The sequence below is a fragment of the Heteronotia binoei genome, chromosome 4, assembly GCF_032191835.1.
Source record: "Heteronotia binoei isolate CCM8104 ecotype False Entrance Well chromosome 4, APGP_CSIRO_Hbin_v1, whole genome shotgun sequence".
NCBI lineage: Eukaryota > Metazoa > Chordata > Lepidosauria > Squamata > Gekkonidae > Heteronotia > Heteronotia binoei.
Genome location: NC_083226.1, coordinates 52,236,432 through 52,255,654, shown reverse-complemented (window position 1 = coordinate 52,255,654; position 19,223 = coordinate 52,236,432). Strand labels below are relative to the sequence as shown.

The window sequence follows — 19,223 nt, the reverse complement described above, 5'->3', positions numbered from 1 at the left end:
CCACCATCCACCATCTTAGAGACAGGATAATGTGAGATGGAACCGTAAGTAAGGTCATTTGGTGTTGCCAGTGTGGATGGAATGTCCGAACAAACCACAGTTGAAGAGGGCGCATGTGAAGTCTTGCAAAACAGAGGATGGTGGTGGTGGCCGCCATAAGACCTAACATCCTTTGAAAGATGAGGGCTGTTTGGGAACGATGTTTTATTATCGTATTGGCTAATGATTGGATATGCTGCACTCTGTCTGCTGGAAGATAGGCCTTGTGAGATATCATTGACAGGCGCACTCTTATAAATTGTATGTTCTGAGTGGGATTCAGGTTGGATTTTGCATGATTGACCTGAAGACCTACTGAAGACAGGAGGGACAGGGTAGATGAAATGTTCTTCTGAAGTTGTTCCTTTGTTTGGGATACGACCAGCCAATCGCCTATATAAGCCAATCGTAGATGAAATGTCCTTCTGAAGTTGTTCCTTTGTTAGGGATACGACCAGTCAATCGTCTATATAAGCCAATCGTCTATATAAGGGTAAACGGAGACCTATTGTTGTCAGAGTACTGCTGCCACCACAGCCATACATTTCATGAAGACTCACAGTGCTGTAGAGAGACCGAAGGGGAGAGAGCGGAATTGATAGTGCTGATCTCTGACAGCAAACCTGAGGAATCTTCTGTGATAGTGACTGATGGTGAGATGGAAGTAGGCATCTTGTAGGTCTATCGACGCCATCCAGGCCTGCTCTGGAATCAGTGGTAGGATAGATTGTAGAGTAACCATGCGGAATTTCTTGAAGTGAATATGAAGGTTGAGTTTTCGAAGATCCAGTATAGGGCGCAGCCCCCCGTCTCTCTTTGGGACCAGAAAATAACAGGAGTAGAATCCTGTGTGATGGAACTGCGGTGGAACTGGTTCTATAGCTCCCTTGTCCAGCAAGGTGGCAATTTCTGATTGTAGAGGAGGAGAGGGGGGTGTAGGTATGAACTTGTGGAATTTTGGAGTCGAATTAAACTCTATGATGTAACCCCTGTGGATGATCACCACGAATCCGATGTTATGGATTCCCACATAGGGTAGAATGGTCGTAGTCTGGTGGTGGCGTCTGGATGGTATTGTGGCTGGTTGAGAGGTAGAGGGAAGAAGTCAAAGAGACTGCTTTGGGGCTGGTGTTGACTTTTTTGAGGTTTGTAGATGTGCTCTCTGCTGAAACGGTTGTTTTGCCGAATGAGCCTTACGTTTCCAGAATTTGGCTTGTTGGGGGGATCGAGAATGTTTATAATACAATGGTTTCCAGGTTCTCTGCTGATTAGGCTGGGATTGCGGTTGAGTAACTCCCAATCTTTTGGCCCTTTTCTTATTGTTGTCAACAGTGGTCAAATGTCATCCGTGGTGGCATTAAAGAGGCCCTGTCCATCAAAAGGTAAGTCCTCTATTTTGAATTTTATGTCAGGCTGCAGTGACAAGGACCTCAGCCATGCATGCTGGCGTAGGGCAATCGATGAAGCCATAGTCCTAGATGAACATGCCACAGCATGACGCACTGTGTTAATTTGCTGCTTGCTGACCCTAGTAAGTTCCTAAAGGAGGCGCGAAGCCTGCTTCCGGTAAGGAAGGAACCAAGGTGTTAAGTTGGGAGGTCAGGTTGAAAACATATACCGAAAAATAGGCTATATAATTGTGGATTTTTGTTGTGGTGGTGGTAAGAGAATAGATCCTTCTTCCTAGAGTATCCAATTTCTTGCCTTTTTCAAATGGGACTGGGTGCCTTGTTTGTTTTGATTTTAAGGACGAATGCACTATCATGGAATTTGGAGCTGGATGATTGAAAAGAAATTCAGATTCAGGAGCATGAACTTTGTAAAGGGATTCAACTCGTTTCGATGTGGGTGGCACTGAAGCGGGTTTGTCCCAAGCTTCTTTCAAGGTTTCCAGGTGAACTGGAAGCATCGGAAGAAAGGAGCCTGCTGGCAGGTCTGCATGCACTAAATTGTGGACTACATCCGAAATTCTAGGTGTGTCAGTAGACAGCTTGATGTTAAGAGAATTTGCCATGTTAGATAATAGATCCAGAAAGGATTTGGAACCCTCTGAGGGTGAAAGGTCAGCAGGTTTGATAATGTCAGATGCCGGTGAAGGAGGAGCTGAGGCTGTGGAGTGGGATGAGTCAGATTGCTCAGCTTCGGACTCTTCCTGGGTTTCAATGGGTGTCTCAAGAGGCTTAGTAATTGTAGCAGTTTGTTTGGTCAGCAGAGGAGGCTGTTCCGGTTGTTTAGGAGAGACTGAACACACCGACGTCGATCTGGTTGGAGACAATGGCTTCGACACCATAGTGTAGTGTTTTGGGTGACGATAGGGACTTTCACGGTACCGAGGATGGTCCTCACAGTATGCCTGCTCTCGATGTGAAGGAGTTTCATGGTACCGAGGACGGTCATCCCGATATGCCTGATCCCGATGCAAGGGATGGTAAAATACCTCACGGTACTGAGAGTCTTCATGGTATCTAAGGTCTTCACAGAATCGATACCGATGGGAATCCGAGGATGGTGATCTGTAATATCTTTGGTACCTGCGAAGAGATGGTAACCCGGACCTTGATGGGCTATAATAATAATAGCGTTCCCTATGACGGCTTCGAGATTTCTCGGCTCAAACTCGAGTGGATGGCTCTCTCGGTGTCGAGGGTTCTCTTAGGAGTGGAGATGCGGGTGTCACTATCTGTTGTTTGGTAGGCATCGAGACTTCCTGGAATGAGTGTGCGCCGAGAATGTTTGCGTGCTGACTTGTGATGGAATCTGGAGATTCGGTGTTGAGGATCTTGTCTGGTAAAGATCCATGAACTGAAGGGGACCGAGAATGAATGTGTACGACCTTGAGAGGTACGGTATTGATGGGCGCCGAGACTTCCAATGGAGTCGGTGCTGTCTGTACCGAGGTCACGGTGTCGGTAGTCGGGTGAGATGCAGAAGTCATTGTTGGAGACTTCAAATCCGAGGGTCTATGGCTTGTCTTAGACTTAGTTTTTGGTGATGTCAAAGTCAAAGGGTCTTTAGAAGTCGATTCTGTGTGATGTCTCTTTCTAGAATCGTTAGACTTCTTTGAATGTTTCCCGGGCTTAAGCTTGCTGGGAATCGAGGCCATGGAAGCTGCCGGTCAAGCCACTTAAGTAGATAGGGAAGATGGCGAGGTTTGGGATTCCGAAGTGTGGGATATAGTAGGGCGCAGTGAGGACTCTAACAAGTGACTTCTGAGTCTAGCCGCGCGGTTTTTTCTCTCTTGCTTCCCAAACTGGCTGCAATGCAGGCAAGTGTCAGTATGATGAGCCTCACCCAGACAGAAAAGGCATAAAGAATGTCCGTCGGTAGATGGGATTTTTGAGGTGCACCAAACACGCTTTTTAAAAGTGATTTTGTCTTTTCCTTCCATCTGCCTGGGGGAGGGGGGGAGGGGGAGGAGAGGGGCGAAGGCCGAAGGAGAAGAGAGAGATTATATATATATATAAAATATTTTTTTTACGATAACAGTGAGTTGAAGAAAGAGACGAACGGTGAGGAAAAATGGTGAAGAAATAGTACAGGAAAAGGATGAAGATCGCGATGAATAGAGGAGACTCAATGAGGTAGGTGTATCCCGGGCGGCGGTAAAGAAGAAACTGGGTGGGTGAAGCGCCTCCCTCTCGTCTAGGCATGCACAATGGATGCCTCCTCCCTGGGACGAGAAGAAGTGTGCGCCAAAATTAACGCTCCAAGATTGCTTTGAATTCTCCGAGGTCGGGTTTGATCCTGGCAGATAACCCATGTGTGGGACTGCACAGAGACCACGAAGAAGATCAAAAGTTTAGGAAACCCATAGTTCAAAGCAGACCAGAATCAAATTCCATTAGAAACTGAGTATCAGATCTGACCTCCTGATCTATTTTTCTGTAGATAGAAATCTTGAAAATTACCATATTTTTTGCACCATAAGACTCACTTTTCCCCCCCAAAAAAGTGGAGGGAAAAGTGTGTGCGTCTTAAGGAGCGAATACTGCAAAAAATTCACACAAATGCCTCTAAATTCACACAAACAGCTCTAAAAACTAGGTGCGTCTTATGCTCAGGTGCGTCTTATGGAGCGAAAAATACGTAATTTAATTTTTGAACCTTTCTGAAGTGGCAAATGATTAAAAATAATTCATTTTAGACAAGTTCTTGACAAATGTTACATTAAGCTATTCATCAACTTGTCAGAAATCCAGACAGGGAGTGTGCATAACATGGCAGTTTTAAAAGTTAATGGTTATAAACTGCACAGATTCAGACTAGAGTGGTTTAGCTTACCCTGTTGTCTTCAGACAATACAGGATTTGTTTACTTTTTAATTTAAAGGTAGAACAGGACAACTGGGGACCTACAACTCAAGGAACCCTTCCCTCTGATGGAGCAGGAAGTGTAATGATCTTTCTACTCCAAGCCTCTTCCCCACCACTACCTACGGCCTAAGACCACTTTCTTCCCTCTTCTGTATCCTGTTATGTTCTCCTAGAAGATTACAGTCAGTACTTGTCATGACTACTATCCTGACAAATACTTAGCGACTGAAAAAGGTTCTGCTAATTGCCCACTTCCAGGTTTTCATTTTCCTCAGCACCCTCTTTCAATTCTGATATTTCATAGTTTTATTTTGCTGGGACTCACATGCTAGCACGTAACATAAATGCGCAAGCATAGATGGGGTACATAGCACTGAACGTCTGATTAATATTTAGTCAGATATATTCCTTTTTATGGCCTCCAGACTATATGCAGACTCTTAAGGGGAGAAAAATCACAAATTGAGTAGCTTTCCCATGCCCTACACTCTTAAGTCTGTTTTCTTGTTCATAAGGGCTCCTCACAAACTAAAGCTTATGTTCTTAAATCGTGTATCAAAAAAGCACAGATGTGGAAGGGTCTGCTGCTACAAGACGACAAGCAGTGGGCTGGAATCACGCCTGGTCTGCATGTTTTCCAAGACTCCAGGAGGAAATTCTGCAGGCAACCGTGAACACCCTTTTTTTCAGGTAATGATTCCCTTCTCATTGTCTTCCTTCCTAGACCTATACCCCTTTGTTGTCTGCTCTTACACTAAGCAAGTTTGATCATCCCTGCTCTAAGCTATAGCCTTCATGTGCTCATACACAACTGAAAGGCTGTTAATGTAAGCCTTCTTCCCCTCTGCAGATAGGCACAGGATCTGATATATATGTGCTTCCCAATTGCCATGAAAGTAACAGGTATCTTTGTGCTACCAAACACAGATATTTAGATGGCATATTTTCAATGCAAACTCAACCACAGGGATGCACTTGAGTAATATTCAACTTCCATAATTCCTTCAGACTAGTGTAGAACGTAGATTCAGATTTGCACTAGAACATGCAAAGAGCACCAGATAGATTTGCACTAATTATAGAATATATTGTACTAACCTTAGTCACAGAACTGGCCTTAATATATATGAAGTTACACTTCCCTATGAGACACAGGCCCACAGTGGTCTTAGCATTAAGCCTTTGAGAACAAAGCCCTTTTTCTCTAGCTGAAGATCATCATGTTCCATCATGTTTTGTAAACATCATTTGAAAAGAACTCTTCTCTCCAGAGACCCCCCAGCCTGAAAGAGTCATCACGCCCCCACACAGTGGAGATTTTACTTATTGATACACTCTCTGGAACCAAGCCAAAAGTCTAAACAAAGAACCTGCACAACACCCCTTGGCTATCTGGACATTCTCAGATAATCACAAAGTTCTACCCCAATGTGAGATGCCTGGAAGACAGGAATTGGGGTACAAATCAAAAGAATTATCTCATCCTGAGTAGTCTCCTATCTTCCTGAATAGAGATGGGTTTCTTTGAGCCAATGAGGGAAACTAAAATCTAAAAGCGAGAATTTTGTGACCAATCAACTAGACCCGCTTTGTTATCAAAATTGTATAAATATGTTATGTTTTGTGAAGGAAAGCTGGAGGATGTTGGTACAGAGAGAGAGAGAGAGAGCTGCTTTCCTCCTGCATATCAGTATGTAATAAAGGATCTCCAAATCAACTCACTTAGACCTCTGGCTGTTGAGTCTCTTGGACTGGGCTGGGGACTCAACTCTTGGCACTGATGATGCATGCAACACTAGCCAAAGTCTCTCTTTACAGGTCCCAGCATCAAAAGCATCTTAAGGCCAGAAAAAGTGAATGGCTTTTCAGCATTATTAACATATTGTGGGTCAGTGTATAGTTGACTTGAACTGTCTACAAGAACCTTTAGAGGCACCACAGTATTACCACTGCAGCCTTGGTTCTAAATTTCTGTCTTCCCAAGAGAAGCAAGTTTCTCTGTTACAGTACAGTTCACAAAAGCGTTTCAATGACAAAAAAAAAATCTCATTAAGCTACAATTTTGTAAATTGGGACCTCTGTTTTTCTGACTTTGCTCTGTCTCTTAGCCTTTCCAGCTGCTGCTGCTTTTGCCCATTCCTCAGTACAGAAAGGGGGAGGTGCACATGCATATTTGTTTCATATCTGGCACAGAAGAATTTACATTTCCCTTGCAAAGTTGTGCAAATGTGCAAAACATATTTATGACAATTAATTGAAACAAACTGTTTTATTATCTACTTCATTTATATCCCCCTTTGTCCCCAAAGGGGACCCAAAACAGCTTACAAATTCTCCTCTCTATTTTATTCTTATAACAACAACTTGAGAGTGTGGCTTCCATGGCAGAGGGCGTATTTGAACCTAGGTATCCCACAATCCCAGTATAACACTTTAACAACAACACCACAATGGTTCTACTAGAGGTCAGAAAACAAAGTTGGTTTAATGTCAATTTTGGATTTGAACAAAGAGAACATATAAGTAGCAAACGGGCAAGCAATAAGTAAATCTTGCTCTGCTATTGAATTCAAATTAACTACTTTGAATATTTTCTAAAAGGAGCTGGCCAGCAACCAGTGATTCAATAAAGAAAGCCATGGCCTTCAGTTTGCAAAACCCAATCACTTGCTGTTAACCATAGGACATTTGGGACGTAATTCATTCACAGGTTGCTGTAAGTCAGAACTGACTTGATGACACTCAACACACACAAACAGAACCATTCAGTTCTATCTTTGGACAAAATTAAACCTGTATTTAGATGCAGGATTCTAATTAGGGTTGCCAAAAAGCCAGGGAAAAAAACTACTTGTTCCCTATTTACCAAGTGATGCTGTTTACCTCTATGCCACAAACAGTTTTAACTGTCCATTTCCACACATTAAGCCTCTATTGAAAGGACAGGACATTTTCTCTAGAATTTATAGCAATCCTAATTATAATTCAAATTAAAAGCTACAGAGCTTTCTTCAGAGCTTTACAGCATAATCCTATACATGTCTATTTAGACAATAGTCCCTGTATGTCCAATGGTGCTTATTCTAAATCCTGTGTGCACAGGATTGCACCCTTAGGAACAATTCTAAATTAGACCTTTCAGAACTAAGTTCCATGTGTTTAATTAGGCTTACTCTGAGGACAATGTCCTCTAAGGACACAATTCTGAGCCTTAAACTCAGCAGAACCGCTAAGCAGTGTTCATCATATTAGTGTAAAGTCAACTGGATGCATCCACGAGGGCAAGTTTAACTGGATTTCTACAGTTTCATAAACTCTTAATTCAGATTGTTTGCCACAGAATTTTATAGTGGTGTAGATACTTCAAATGGTAATCTGTACTTTAAAATGACATTGTATGTAGTTTATTTAAGAACTGTTTTACCTGGTCACTTCCAGCTACTCTTCTGACATGTTTCTTTTTGAAATGCCACAAGCAATTTTAAAAAGAGAAACCAAGACCAGCTGAAGTCAAGTATTTTGAAATCCTATTCAACATATACTTAAATTCCTACCAAGAGACTTCAAAGCCTTAGTGAGAGTCTTCTCTAGTTTTTAAAATTTCACTACATTAAGCTAATTGTGAATCATGTTTTTTTTTTCATCATGATCTACAAATGGCTTGACATTTATTTTTAAATTAAGTTTTAACCACAGTTCTTCCTGTGATGCTGGAAAAAAATGACTTATTTGTATAGATGCTATTATTTAGATGTAAACAGAAAATGGATGAGTAGTCCAAGTTGTATTTTAAAATGCTTTAATGAATGAAATGTGTTGTCTAGCTGAAGTGTGCCAGTTATACCTTGTTCCGCATATGCTTTAATACTCCTATAACATAGTTACTACCACATATATAGCAGTTATACTACCAACCTGGTGCCATTCTAATACACTTTTTTGTATATTTCAGATGAGATTGCATAAATAGTAAACACAGAACCCCATACTATAGGAGATAAATTTATTCAACATGACAGTTCTCAGATCAATACAGACATCAGAACAAGCATGCTTTCTTTGCTTGCAACGCTCTTATACTCTAAACCATAAAGCTTGATTTATTTTAAAGTTTCTACCTTTCTTTCACTCAACAGGAACCAAATCTAGCTTGTAGAGGAAAACAAATGCCACTATACTGAGCCACCTGCATTCAGCCAGTGCGACAAATTAGAGCTTGACTAAACTGGGAACTGTTCATATTGGAAAATGAAGGTGGGAAAAGCATGTGAGCACAGAAAAACAAGCCACACTCAAGCACAATGCTGACTAACCTCTGTTTAATTAGAGTGTTTAATTAATTATATGTGACTGCATCTTTGTATTTAGTTTTGCAAGGGTTTAGGATAAATAGTTCTAGACAGGAGCTTGGAAGACTACCCTTGTTCCTGAAGGGAACTAGTATTTAGTCATGTAATTGCAGCAATTATAGGTCTCCAATCCAATGGACAAGCTCTAATCTAATGAACCATCAAACAACGATGCAATTTACTAAGCAAAGTTACACCCCTCTGACCCCATTGACTTCAAAGGATTTAGAAAAGTGTAACTCTGCCTAGAACTTAATCCCACGCTCTTCCCTGGTCTATATCAGCCCTGACTTGGATAGCCTAGGGTATCTTGTCATATCACAGAAGCTAAGCAGGGTTGGCCCTGATTAGTATTGGCATTGAAGATCACCAAAGAATACCAGGGCCATTATGCAGAAGTAAAAAGGTAAAAGGTAAAGGTAGTCCCCTGTGCAAGCAGCAGTCGTTTTTTGACTCTGGGGTGATGTTGCTTTCAAGTTTTCACAGCAGACTTTTTACGGAGTGGTTTGCCATTGCCTTCCCCAGTCATCTACACTTTCCCCCCCTAGCAAGCTGGGTACTCATTTTACCGACCTTGGAAGGATGGAAGGTTGAGTCAACCTGGAGCCAGCTACCTGAACCAGCTTCTTCTGGGATCGAACTCAGGTCTGAGCAGAGGACTCTGACTGCAGTACTGCAGCTTTACCTGAAGTAGGCAATGACAAATTACCTCTGAAGGTCCCTTGCCCTGAAAATCCTATGGGGCCATCATAAGTCAGTTACAGCTCGATGACGACAACAACAACAAAACCCTATACCAAATGTACTGGCAGATGCATCCACCTAATTATTTTAAGAGATACTTACCGTGATAAGGAAATGGAAGGGCACTTTTAACTCATAAGAGACAATGATCCCCAGGCCTCTTTCCTGGGGACAAGGCAATAAGCTCCTTAGATTTCAGGCTGAAAAGAGATGGTTTCCCTTGATAGAGACAAACAGGATGAAGATGACTATTTGTCCACTTGTCAAGAAGGAGCAACGTAGACTGCTGTTAGGATAACCTGCATTAGAGCCATAATATATTATGCTTGGTGTCTTGATAGAGAAAGGTGCAGGGCAGCACATGTAAAACTCAAACCCAGTTCCAAGATGAGTCAGACGAAACCATCTCAGGTGGGAAGGAAAAGGGTTTTAACATACTGTGAAATTTGCAGAGGCCACAGCATGAGAATAAGGTATGCATAAACCTATCTGTATTTCAAAGTTCCAGCTTAGTTTGTGTCCATTCCTTGGGACTAAATGTATAACTTATTTAACTTATTTAATTTACCTGTCTAATTTACCTGTCTTGGCTTTGTTTCTTTTATTTTAGCTCTAGCGTTCGCATTAGTATTCTGAGTTTCCTGTGGTCCTGAGCTTCTAGAAGAACAAAGATGTATGCTAGCAAATAAAACCCTTTTTCTTTTTAAAGATCTGTGTCCAAAAGGTTTTCACCCAGGTGCCTGGCTGTTAATCCACGCATATATCATTCCATTACAAACATCCTGCCTGTCTAGAGGATTAGCAGACCAGGGAAGAGTGTGGGTACAGCATCAACAGCTTGCAAGTAGGTAGTTGCTGCCAAGCTTCAAACCTCTCTACAAGAAGGAAGGACAATTAAGCTTGAGTGGTGGCAGGTTCTACCTCATATGATAGAAAGCAAGGGGACATGTGAGTGCAAACCTCCTAACAGGAGAGATATGAAGACAGGTCCTCATGGGCTGAAAAATGGTTAAGGGACAGGAAGCAATGCATGGACACTTTTCTTAAAGGAGGAGTCCCACAAGGATTAGTATTGGGAGCCAGTTCTATTTCAATTGTTTACTAATCATCTGGAGTTAAGGGTGAGCAGTGTAGTGGCTGATGACATAAAATTATTCAGGACAATGAAAACCATGGCCAACTGTGAAGAGTTTGAGGATCTCTCCAAATTGGGTGAGTAAACAACAATGTGGTAAGTATAGGTAAGTATAAGGTGAGGTATACAGGAACCAAATTAATGCATACACTAAATACTGAAAGTGAGACAGAAACAGTTCTTAGGTTCATGGTCAATAGATCAATGAAAGAAGCTGACTGTACCCATTAACAATTAAAAAAGCCAATCTCCATTGTGAGGAACAGCACCATGTTTCCTCCCAAGAGTTAATGTTAATATTAGTGGACTACTCCAGCTCTGCAGGTGTCTGTAATTGACCAATTCCACCTGCACTACTATCTCTCTCAAGGCTGTTGTTGAGGATGTAATAATTAGCTCTCCCTGAAAATCAAAGTCCATAAAATGGGAGGGGGAGAAGGTGCAATGTCATAATCTTCCAGGGCATTCCTGTGAGCCAGTCAGACAGTTTATTACAATTCAAGATCAAAAATTGACTCTTCAGGAAACATACCCTTTAGATACATATCTCAAATATACCTTGTAAAATACACTGGTCCAATAAAAACATTCCTGTAAGTGTATGCCCTGATTGGATTCGGAACATTATCTGATGCAAAGGGCAAAAAAGGTACAATTGTATTGTAAACCAAGGAAGAGCAGGCTGACTGCAATTTTACAAGACAGAAGTGGACTATGCTGACCACAGAGAATGTTTGAACCTCTACCTTGAATTGTGAAACTTTATGATTGGGCCATCTAATATCAGGTATTAGTGCATTAGATAGGAAAGTTAGTTTTTATTGTTTTTATGCTATCTGATCAACTAGACGGTGTTGCCTAATGGTATCTTCTTTTTCAATAAACCTTTTCCTATTCTTAAGAACATAAGAGAAGCCATGTTGGATCAGGCCAATGGCCCATCCAGTCCAACACTCTGTGTCACACAGTGGCCAAAAAGGTCTGGTTTCTTGCGTGCATGCAGTTTCAAGGACCCATAAGTCTAAACACTGATGGTTTGTCAGATGGGCAGTGGTTCAGGGGGACCAGGCCTAGGCCTTGACATCCACGCTGGGAATTATGAAGAAAGAAACTGAAAAATAAAATTGCCAATATTATGATGCCCATGTATAGCTCTATGGTGTGGCTGTGGGCTCATTTAAATACTGTGTGCAGTTTTGGTCAGTGTATTTCAAAAGGGATACTGCAGACCTAGAAAAAACTACAAAAGAGGGCAACCAAGATGATGAAGGGGTTGAGTGCTTTTCTTATGAAGAAAGGCTGAAGAAACTGAGGATGGGTATACATTCCTTGATAGTCTTGATGGGATCTTCTTAGAGAGAAGTTATAAGCAAAGTTTCCAATAAAAACAGTGCAAATTTCCTTTTAAAAAAAGATTACATTTTACTAAACCTGCAGGCAATAAAATCTCAGCTAGTTTTGACTTGTGAGACCATACCAAAACGCCTTAAATGACATGTGTATTTGAACAAAAAGTTTTAGACCAGTGGCAAATTTTAGACCAACAAGGTTTTATTCAAGGTGTGAACTTTTGTATGCATGCACATGAAAGTTCATACCGTGAATAAAACTTTATTGGTCCTAAAGGTCCCACTGACCTCAAACTTTATTCTGTTGCTTCAGACTGACACAGCTACCCACCTTAATCTATATTTGAACACAAGTGACAGGCTACTATTTCATTTTAAAAGCCCTGGAAACTACTGATTTATGTACTCCCCTGCCACAAATTGTTCAAGGAAGGCTTTCCCAATTAATATAAAACTCAGATTGTTATTACCTTTGAACAGTTCAGTCTTAATCTGGAACTCTGATTTATAGGAAAGAAATAAACCATCATTTCTGGTTTAGATGAACACCAAATAACAGTTTGCTGCAAACCAGGAAACCTCCAAATCTGAAGTACAGCCAACTTGAGGACAAAGGATTTCCAAGACTAACAAAAACTTGTAATTACCTGAATGCAGCCACTGTGTTCACCTGACAAATACATGGAATACTCTTTAAAACCTAAATCTGTGTTTTAAAAAGTTCTTTAATAGTGTTCCACAGAGGGACAGCATGCAGTATATTTTAACAAAAGACAGGAGGGTGTCAGTTCTATCCAGCTTCCAATTATTTTATACCAAGCTACTGGCAGTTTCAGTACAAGAGTATACTCTAATGACCAATTAAGTCAGCATGAAACCTCCTTTGCTGCACTGGGATGGTACACATTTGACATAATGATCTGCAGTATATATGATGACATTCTTCAAGTTACGTTCTTAAGAAGCATCAAAAAGATTTGTTTAGATTTGCTTTCACATAGAATATCATACAGAGAAGAACTGGAGTATCTTGAGAGCTGGATCTGTGGCAGGGAAAGTGATGTTCCCTTTTGTGTTCAATGGGCGATGCTTTGCAGCTTTAGAGAATGCTACTAGCAAATACGTACAGATAGAAGCAGAAGCCACCTTTGGTTGGAACAGCATCATTCAGTCCTGTACATGCTGTAATCATATATGTAATGCATTCAAAACACAAGAGTAAGAAGAGGTGCCATTTGCTCATTATTGGTGGGCAACACTCCACTGGCACTCATTGGAGCAGGCAGGGATGGGGGTGGGGGGAAGAGAATCAGCATTGAAGCTTCTAATGATGCTCTAGGAACCCCCAGTGAAGACCCAAAGTGATATTGCTGCATAGTACTAGAAATCTTTATACCAAAAAACACAAGATATTGAGAAAATTCCTAGAACATCGCGCAATGTGGCAATGGGTCTCCATCTGGAAGCTATATTACCATATCTCTTCTTCCCCAGTCTTCTGCTGATTGCCAGCAAAGGGCTGGCACCCCTAGAGGCAAGATTTCTTGCCATTATGAGTTTTGAAAACACACCCAGTACTGAAGGATCTGTGCTGGCTGCTGATCTGCTTCTTTACAGCTGACCCTAAATAAGAATCTGAAATTGAGTAAATAATTACACGTTACTCTTACAAAAGGCAGAACTTGCCATTTTAGTCTCTATTGTCACTCTGTAGTTTTAGATTTTATATATTTTAAATTGGTCTTTTATTTTTTTTACTGTTGATTGTTTTTATGATGTAACTCGCCCTGACCGTTCTATGGGAAGGGTGGGCTAAAAATAGAAATAAATAAAAGCAAGCCTTGGAGTAATTATAAAAGGTGTCCAATGTCACTATACTGCTCACTAGGTTATGCAACTTGAGACATGTTATCCTTGTGAGAGAGAAAGATAAAATTCTAACTTATGTATGATCAGGGTTTGTGGCTTAGTGTTCACCACTTGTTCTTTTCCGCCTAAAGCATAACAATCACATCCATTCAGAATTAAGCAACTTACACCATTACATCAATCACAGATAATAATTCCCCAATGGTGGTGGCCAAATGAAGCACTCTCATTGGCTTAGACTTGAACTCAACAAATAATTGGCCCGCCATGGCTCACTCAGTGTCTCTGGCCTCCCATTGGCTGACTCCCCTGCTCACACCTACCGCAGGCCCAGGAATATTGAACAGAACACCAAAACAGTCTTACCACAGAAACAGCCACATCTCCAACTCTTCTCTGTGTCCTCTCTATTAACCGGCCTCACAAAAAGCATTGCTAGCAGCAGACCTCTGCTGCCCCATCAATGGCCCACTCAGATGGCTTCCCAGCACACGCAGCCTCCAGAGGCCACAGAAATAGTCAAGGAGCCACAACCATAATGTGAATAGGTGACAAGGCCTGGTCCCACTGGAAGCATTTCCTCAGAGGCCTCTTTCCTGTCACTCCCATTCTCTCTCCTCCCATCAGCCTTGGCCCTAGCCAAGTTGCTGGGCAACCAACTTCTGTCAATAAAGGGTGAAAAGAATGGGATACAGTCCACCCTCCAAAGCAGTTATTTTCTCCAGGATGGGGAGAGAGATTTGTTGTTAGGAGTTCAGTTGTGATTCCAGGAGATCTTCAGGCTCCATCTGGAGATTGGCTACCCTAGGCCTGGCAGCACCTTCTGGGTGATCTGATGCCACCTGACTGGCATGACTTAACTAGGCCTGGCTGCTTGTTCCTGTTCAGCAGCAGCCCCCCTATGATAGCCAGTGTGATTTAGCAGTTGCCAACTCCAGGTTGGAAAATTCCTAAAGATTTGAAGGGTGGAGCCTGAAAAGGGTGGGTTTGAGGAGAGGTTGGGAGCTCAGACAGGTTCAATGCCATAGACTCCACCCGCCAAACCAGCCATTTCCTCCTGAGGAACCACTGTTGCCAACCTCCAGGTGAAGGCTGGCAATCACTCGGAATTACAACTGATCTCCAGATGGCAGAGATTTGTTCACCTGGTGGTGACAGAAAAATTAATGCCTTCACTTGGGTGGTTGGTAAGACAACAAGGATGGGGGGGGGGCACTCACCCAGAGCCTCTTTCTAGAGCCTGTTGTATTTTCCTCCACAACAGGCCTTATTCCTAGTAATTTAATATTGTAGTATAAAATATTTGCTAAATTTAAACTTGACAATTCTAAATTAAAAGTACCAGTATTGTACCAAATCTTATGAAGAATGGCATGTATCCAAATATCTGCAAACATCATAGAACTATATTTCCCCACTACCTTCCACTGAGGCCCCCCCTCCATTTCTTCTTGGGCATCAGCAGACCCTCAGAAACAAGACAGTGGCAAAATAGGGGTCTAGTAAAAGGACAAATTGGATAAAGTTGCTGCTTCCTCTATTCCAAAGATAAGTGACCTTAACTCTTTGATTAGTCACCAGATACATGTTTCTAATTTGGAGGGGAAGAATCGTCACAATCTCAAATTACCCACAAGAAAAAAATACTGCTCTTTCCATTTCACTATACAAGAGGAATCTTAGCGGTAGGAGGCTCTGCAGTTCAACATTCAGAGCACAAGTCTTATAAACCATGCAGTGCAAGTCCATTCCTCACTGGCAACTTCAGCTTTTTTAGAACCGGTGTGTCTAAAGCAGGTGTATTCTTCAGTCCTAAGCAGCTTTCTTTTTTCTGTTTTTTAATAAATAGAGCCTCCATTGTCTTCTAACCAACTGGAAGCTTACAAAACTGTAATGCATACAGAAGTGTATTCCCCAGCTGTCTAAAGCACAACTAAATTTGTGTTAATCTCAAATATACACTCAGAATTTAATTTAAGCAGCGTTACACTAAGGTCATTAAAACAAATGGGCTTAGAAAGATCCAACTCTATTTAGGATTGCCCTGTAAATTTCTACCAGTCTTCTTTGTCCACTTGTGTTTTATATGAATTTGACATAACCTAAAATGGGGTGTGCCACACTGATGTCTAGTTTGCCTCTCATTGGATGGGCTTTGGCAGGGCACTAAGTTTCAGGGTTGTTATAAAGGCAGAAATGCAGTGCCCTAAGCTGCCTGAAAGAAGGGAAATATAAAAAGGTAAAGGGCAAAGCTTAAGACCACCTAAGTTTAATTCTGGGACTAAGCTTTCATGTGCTTCATCAGATAAAGGGTATGTAATAGAAAGCTTCTTGAACTATCTTATCTGTTCCATAACTAGTCCAAAGTCCTGTGCGGTTGCAAACAAGTTGGGGAAAATCAACATTTAAAAGCTCCATTCAGTACTCTGCATGGGTCACTGTGGCTATGTTGTGAGGGGAGAGGTAGGGAGACAGTTGCCTGACCTGGCGAAGATGGTAAAATGCTGACCAGGTAACATTTGTGACTAGGGCCTCCATTGATAATAAGGCATTCAAAAGCCACAGCTAAGCTCCTTATTGCTGGCGCTGGTGTTAACAGCACCCCATTGAGAGCTGGGAGTTGAACCCCCATCCCAATTTTGCTCCAGGCAAAGGACCTCAATCTTCACTTAACTTAGCTTCAGCCAGCTCTGTTTTAACCACCCAGCCATGGTCTCCAAACCCTTGCCCAAAATATTTGGCCAGAATCCTGTTGGCCATTCATCAACAGATACAACTGGGTATCATCAGCATACTGATGGCAACCCAGTCAAAACTGCAAACCAGCTGGGCATGAGGATGCTTTCAGATGTTGAACAATATGGGTGAGAGAACTGCCCATTGTGGGATGCTGCATACCAAAGGGTAATGTGATGAAACTCCCTTCCCAAGCACTCTGTCCCTGACTGTGGAGAAATGAGACAAATCACTGCAAGGCTGTCCCACATATCCCCACATCATCATGGCAGTGTGTCAAAAGACTGTAGTTGACCATATTGAATGCTGCTGTAAGATCAAGCAACAACATTTATTAAAAGAGTCAATGGCATCTAGCTCATGTGGCCCCACTGAACCAGATCTCAAAACGCTAAATGTAAAACACAGAAGAGTTTTCAGCATCTTCTGACCCCAATGCCCATTTTAGAAAGCACATGATGCTTCTTTCCCATTCCATCATTTTCCAAGACAAATGTTGCTTGCATTTTAAATTCTGTAAATATGTTAAACATATTTAAACACATTTGTTATGCTAAGTTAGAAATTATACACTTTATTTGTTGGATTTGTTTAGGTTTGATAGAAAGACCACTTTCATATAGTTCAATTTTCCCCAAAATTTCCTGTAAGAAAAAAAATATTTTCCCCATATGTCTTAACATGTCTGGAAAAGGAGCCTCATGGTGCATAGTGGTAAGCTGCAGTACTGCAGTTCAAGTTCTGCTCATGATGACCTGAGTTCAATCCCAGCAGAAGCTGGGTTCAGGTAGCTGGGTTCAAGGTTCACTCAGTCTTCCATCCTTCCAAGGTCAGTAAAATGAGAACCCAGCTTGCTGGGGGGCAAGGTGTAGATGACTGGGGAAGGCAATGCCAAACCATCCCATAACAAAAAGTCTGCCAGAAAAGCATCATGATGTGATGTCACCCCATGGGTCAGTAATGACTCAGTAGTTGCACAGGGGGCTACCTACCCTTACCTAACAATTCTGGATATTTATGCCTCAAGTAACTACTTTATTAAAGTTGCCTAGAATGTTCCATTCCTAAGCATCTCCTAGATAAAACACAATGTATGAAGAGCCACTCATGGAGCTGTCTCTAGAAATTATACCTGCGAGGGGGGGGGGGGGGGGCGCTTTATTTTTATCAAAATCTGGTGCATACAATTTTTATAAATGACTGTTAGATTTTTGAGTACCCATTGTGAAATAATGGCTGTTTTCTCATTAAAACACAGGTCTAGAATATAAGATTATTTTGATCTACCCCAAGATAAGACTTGTACAGTCACTGTCCCACTTCTATGTCCTGTAAAAATCTACCTACATATGACCCCTTCCCCAAAGCTAGTTAAGGGATAGAGTACTGATGAAACTGATTATATGACTCAAGGTTATAGTTTAACAAGGTATCACCAGCAAGTAAGCAAAATTATGCATTTACTCTGGAATCAGATGTTGTCAGAAATCTGCTTTCCTCACCAAAAAATATATGATTGGATTTTTGATTGTTTTAATGTTATATTTAGACATACATATGTGATAGATAGATTTCGATCACTGGAACCCAGAAAGGAACTCTGGAAAATCTGATTACAAATACATCATAGTCTTTGTACACTTGTTACTCATGTGTGAAAGCTTTGAATGTCTTTTTCAAATTATGGCCAGCTCAGATGCCTTTTGTTGTAAAATCCACACCGTAAATTCTGCTTGCATGCTCCCTTCATATTCTAGGACATAACTGTGAAGCACATCATAGCTACCTTTGAAGAAGACAGCCTCAAAAAGATGCCTGAAAGGAGGGGTTTTAGGAGGTTCTGGATCCCATCTGGCAGAGGAAGGCACATCGCTTTGAGAGAGCGACATCTGTCTTCCCAAACTCTCAAAAGGCCATTCTCCCCGCGACCTTCCACCGCTTCAAGAGAAGAACCAGCCGCGGCACCTGTTGGCACCAGGCAAGGAGCGTCGAATTCTCAACAGAAAGGAGCGAAGAGGCGGGCGGGATTGTTGCCAGCAAGCGGCAGGCCTTCTTCTCCATCCTTTGCCCCTCCTAACCACCCGGATCGAAAGCTCGGCAAGGTGGGCACGGGAAGAAGAAAAGCCCCTCCCGTCCAATGCGACATAGCAGTCCCAGGCTCCTTCACCCACCCTCCTTCCCGGCTTATCCACGAGCGCGGCAAGAAGAGCTACGACTCGTTCACACGCCATCCGCATCTACGCGCCACGCAGGGTCCTCCCCGTCTCCCTCACTACAAAACGCGGCTACCTCTTCGCCGCCGCCGCCGCCGCCGCTCGTCCCTTCGGTTCCATGTTTGACACTCGCCATGTTCCCTGTGGAGCTGCTGCGTCCCTTGTGCGACGGTAACTTTCCAAAACAGGGCGTGCGCGCGCGGAAACGAACACCGTTCCTGAAAGCTCCCGGCTTCACGACTGCCTTTGGGATGCACGCGCTCCTACTTCCGCGAGCTCGGCTGAGGCAAGCCGTTGGCCGCTGACTAGTCCGGCTCTACAGAATGCAGCTCAGGCGGCTATCCATTAAGCTCGTGCCCAGTTATCTGCATACCAAACCCCGCCCCCCCTCTTTCCTTACCCAGACCGGTTCGTTTACATATCAAGCTCCACCCACCAGCCGCCTCCTCACCTCCCGACTTCTTGCGCGTGTTCCC

The 19,223-nt window shown here is 42.3% G+C and overlaps 1 protein-coding gene across 3 annotated transcripts in view; it reads right to left on the bottom strand.

The window, feature by feature from the left end:
• TTC39B (tetratricopeptide repeat domain 39B) overlaps positions 1 to 19,083 on the bottom strand; it is a 90,726-nt gene extending 71,643 nt beyond the window's left edge. For 2 of the 3 annotated variants that reach the window (XM_060237263.1, XM_060237265.1), the window contains exon 1: positions 18,824 to 19,083. In XM_060237263.1, the coding sequence (XP_060093246.1) occupies positions 18,824 to 18,883 (60 nt within the window). In that variant the 5' untranslated portion in view covers positions 18,884 to 19,083. The remainder of the gene's footprint in view (positions 1 to 18,823) is intronic. The other variant, XM_060237264.1, reaches the window with a different exon arrangement.
• Positions 19,084 to 19,223: the final 140 nt, after the last annotated feature.